Source organism: Cupressus sempervirens, chromosome 5 (assembly GCF_028749045.1).
Source record: "Cupressus sempervirens isolate cs-2001-9-10 chromosome 5, ASM2874904v1, whole genome shotgun sequence".
NCBI lineage: Eukaryota > Viridiplantae > Streptophyta > Pinopsida > Cupressales > Cupressaceae > Cupressus > Cupressus sempervirens.
Genome location: NC_143122.1, coordinates 226,085,773 through 226,089,917, shown reverse-complemented (window position 1 = coordinate 226,089,917; position 4,145 = coordinate 226,085,773). Strand labels below are relative to the sequence as shown.

The 4,145-nt window shown below is 32.9% G+C and overlaps 1 protein-coding gene across 1 annotated transcript; it reads right to left on the bottom strand.

Moving 5' to 3' along the window:
- Window positions 1-251: 251 nt before the first annotated feature.
- On the bottom strand, window positions 252-3,024 carry LOC149555257 (GDSL esterase/lipase At4g10955-like). The gene is made up of 2 exons (XM_089829289.1): window positions 2,966-3,024; window positions 252-1,206 (listed from the first exon to the last, which is right to left on the bottom strand). The coding sequence occupies exons 1-2, from the start codon at window positions 3,022-3,024 to the stop codon at window positions 252-254; spliced, it is 1,014 nt and encodes a 337-aa protein (XP_089685415.1).
- Window positions 3,025-4,145: the final 1,121 nt, after the last annotated feature.

The window sequence follows — 4,145 nt, the reverse complement described above, 5'->3', positions numbered from 1 at the left end:
GATTATTTTTTTTAAAAAAAATCTGAAAAAATTGGGAGCAATACGAGATTAAAATATATAATGCTATATAGCATATATGTTGGAACATTATTAGCAGCCATGAAAATGACAACACGTCCATTTTCAGTACTGGCCATCGCCTCCACGTTTGCCCTTAGATGGAAGTAGGCTGCATATGGGAGGTATACAGTATATTTTTTATTGTAATTCTCATGTTTCAAAACTCTTCTTCTAGCAATATAGTGCTGACCCTATTTCTTGCTCTCATTTGGAGGGACATAATTGCTGACGTCAAGTTTCAGACTCTTAGACCACCATTGATGAAGACGATGATCACTAGTGTTTCTGACAAACAGCTTAGCAGAGGGTATCAAATGCCAGGGTGTTCTGTCTTCCGCTACCTCAAAACAGAAGAGGTACTTCATACGCTCATAAAGCTGTTGGTTTCCTTGCTTGTATATAACTCCCATCACCTCAAAATACCGGATGTAAGAACAGCAAATGGGATCATTTTTATTCACATAGACGTTGGGTACCCAACCACTAACACCAATGAAATCATCATACAAGCCACGAAGTTTTCTATCATTTATCATCATATAATCCAATGCATTAGGCAGACCCAAATTAAGTCTACCCCAGATATCACGCACAGCTGCTAAAGTTCTTCCAACCAGTTCAAAGAGTTTCAGTTCAGGAAGTCTCGGAGAAAAAAATGGAGGATTGAAAAGATGTGCTTCTATTTTATCTATCTTTTCTTTCTCCATTTTTCTTGCAACTGCTATTGCCATGGCAGCTCCCAATGAGTGCCCAACAATCCATATGTTGTCAAGTCCATGAACATTGACACTCCTTTTCAAGTACTGTAAGCCAATATCTGCTCTACTAATTGATTTGTGGCATGCATTGACTGCTTTCCAATTGTGAAAAAGATCTTTTCCGAGAACATAAGCTTCTTTAGGAATTGTGCCCCTAAAAGCAACAACTTGTGAGGGAGGCTTCCCTTTATCTTCACCTCTTGTGCTTGGTCCAACCCACTTGAAAACGGCTCCAAATATTGTTTCATCATTAATGGTTTCTTCTACCTTGAAATTAATAATTTTGCACCATTCCTTGACCAATTCTTCCTTTCTCTTTCCCTTTTCAAGTTGGTATACAACATTCACCAAGCAAGCAGCAATGCGTCTCCTGAAATATGAATCTCCCCTGCCATTTACTCGGTACAGACAGAAATCATTTTCATTATTTATGAAATTGGTTAATAGTTTATGATAGAATTTAATACCATTTACAATCAAGATATTTGAAATGAGAAACCTTTTAAAATGACAATATAGAGATTGAATATGTATATAAAAGCTCATATCCCACTGCAGTAGAATTCCCATATACTACTACAATTACATAAAGGATTATTATGTTAATTAGAGGATGGATAAATATTAACATAAAAGATACGTATCCTTTCTTTTAGAATGAAGATGGAAATCCTGAACAATACCCTGCAAACAGGAGGGGAAGAAAGGAAGAGAGTGGAGGGTAACTTCAACACTGCTATGAACCAGATTAAGAATATTGAAAGCAGAATTAAGATTTTCTTAAAGGAAAATGATAACAAACCCCTCCCTTCCAATCAGAAGAATATGAAAAGCAAAGGGGAAGGAGGAGGAAGGTATTCAGCCAAATCGATCTGGAGAGCAAAGTCAAACAGCAAGAGGATGCGGTTGGCATTTCCGAGAAAAGAACTAGGCGCATACTTACTATGAACACTGCTACTCTTTAAGACTACTGATGTAGATCCAGGGTCCTCAAGGAACTAGTTTAGGTTTAAGTCTTATATTTCTCTGTGTGTTAGTTTTGGATGCTGGATGCTTATATTATATTATGTAGAACTTTTATTTTCCAACAATTTCTTCATTTAGATTCCACTAATTATCTTTTACAATTGTTAGATTATAGATTCAGGGTCCCTCTTTTTCACCATAATATTATATATATAAAAGACACATATTTTTAAAGAAAAGTATAAACATTTACAATTAATAAAATATAAAAATATAAAATATTTCGAAGTATACATTCAGTATAACAGCTTTTAATATCTATATAGATTTTTATAAATACATGTAATCTTGTATATTTGTTATAGAAACAGAAATTAATGATATATATTATATATTTTATTTTATTTTTTTATTTTTAAATTTCTATTATGAAACTAAAGTAAATGTGTTTAAAATTTTGTATTTCATATCAATAAAAAATATGCAAATAATTTTAAAAAGATCTATTGAAAATTCATAATATTTTGTTGAATTACTATTTATGAAACATGGGTCTATAAGACAAAAACAAAGTTACATAATGAAATTCTGATAGCAATATTTTTTTTGCTTTATTTTCATTGGACAAAATATTTTATCATTTGAAAGAAAAGATAACAAATACTACTATAAGAATAGATCAAATGATATGCCACTAGTTCTTTTTTCAGACATGCCACTATTTGCAGACACAGAAAATTTGATTAGATTCAAATGTTTAGTTCAAAATAAATTTAAAAATATAATTTAAAAAATATTTGAAACATAAATGTTCACTCAGAACAAATAAACATTTGATTTGACCTTCCCTCCTTTAATCACCTAATCAAAAGTTTTTAGATCATGTAATTTGTGTACAACTGACAATAAAAGAGCATTTCCAAGAAGCATAAAGAAAGAGTCATTGGTAATTTCATTTTCAGGAACTAGATGTACAAAATGAGATAATTGTCACTTTTCAACTTCAACGAGAAACTGTTCTCAGTTTTCTAACATAGTTTAAATAGAAATTTGGGAAATTTGAGCACGAAATTCTATTATTAATGGTAACTCTGATTGTAATGCTACTTTTTCTCAATCATAAATTTGTATGGTATGAAAAAAGATAATTCAATCTGAAAAATAGTCTCTGCAAATAATACCAGTTGGGATCGGTGAGGTCACGAATGTCTTGGACTTTGTTGCCATCTTGATCAGCCATTGCAGGTGAACAAATGATTAGAATACTCGATCAGTAATTTGGTTATATGAGTCCATTAACGTGGTGTTATATAATGCAACCTGTTTGCTTTCCCTACAAGATTGACAAGCGAATTTTCTTGAAGCACAAATTTTGATGAAAGACTTTTTATTCCCAATTTTGAGAAATAATTGCCCAGAAAAGATGTGAATGACTAATCCACTTTGCTTTCTTTCTTATCACAGAGCATTATGATCGAAGTCGATCATTTCCATAACTCACTTAATTCTTCCATAACTTGATTATTGCATGAAATTCTTCTCTGCCTCTCCATGAGTTATAAGGAGATCTTTCTTTTTGTAGACCAAAGGCCTACATTCTGACAGATACTCACGCCTAAGAGAGATGGCAGTTATAAATCTTCAAAATACCAAAAGAGAGATGGCGTTTAAAGGAGAAGTGACTGAACACAATGATGAGCATAATTTTTTTGAGATGCTCAGACACCAGTCAGCTTGCCATTACCGCCACTTTTGGAGAATAATGAGAGAGAGCATAGATCAACGACATTGGCATGAAGTTCGTATTGAGCTTCCAATTTTTATCTGAGGGACAAGGTTACAATTCAATATTTGTGTAAATCCTACACTACTTGGGGACTTAGGGTAGGTGTCCGTCCACGTCCAGATGATGGCTAACAACAAGATGATTGATAGGAAAAATGGTTGATGGTCCAATTTACACTTAGGAACATGTGGGTGGTGGGTTTCACTATAGATGTAACTACTATTCCTTTAGGGTCTGTTTGGCAACGGGAATACAAGTGGAATAGCTATATGTATATTCTTAAAATTTTGAATTCTCTGTTTGGATGCACCAAATCAGAATTGAGCCCAAAAGTGAGCATTTGCTATTCCAGCTAAATAGGTGGAACTGGAATACGTATTCCTATTCCAATTTGTTTTTATTTTAGAAAACATAATTTTTTTAATCCGTGAGTTCCACATCAAATTCTTGGTCAATAACCCCATCTACTATTCGAAAATAAGTATTCTTATTCCCATTTTTATATTCCTGTAGGCCATTCCTATATATGACTGTTTGAATAGTGAATTTGTATATTTGAAAGAAAAGTTAGAGTT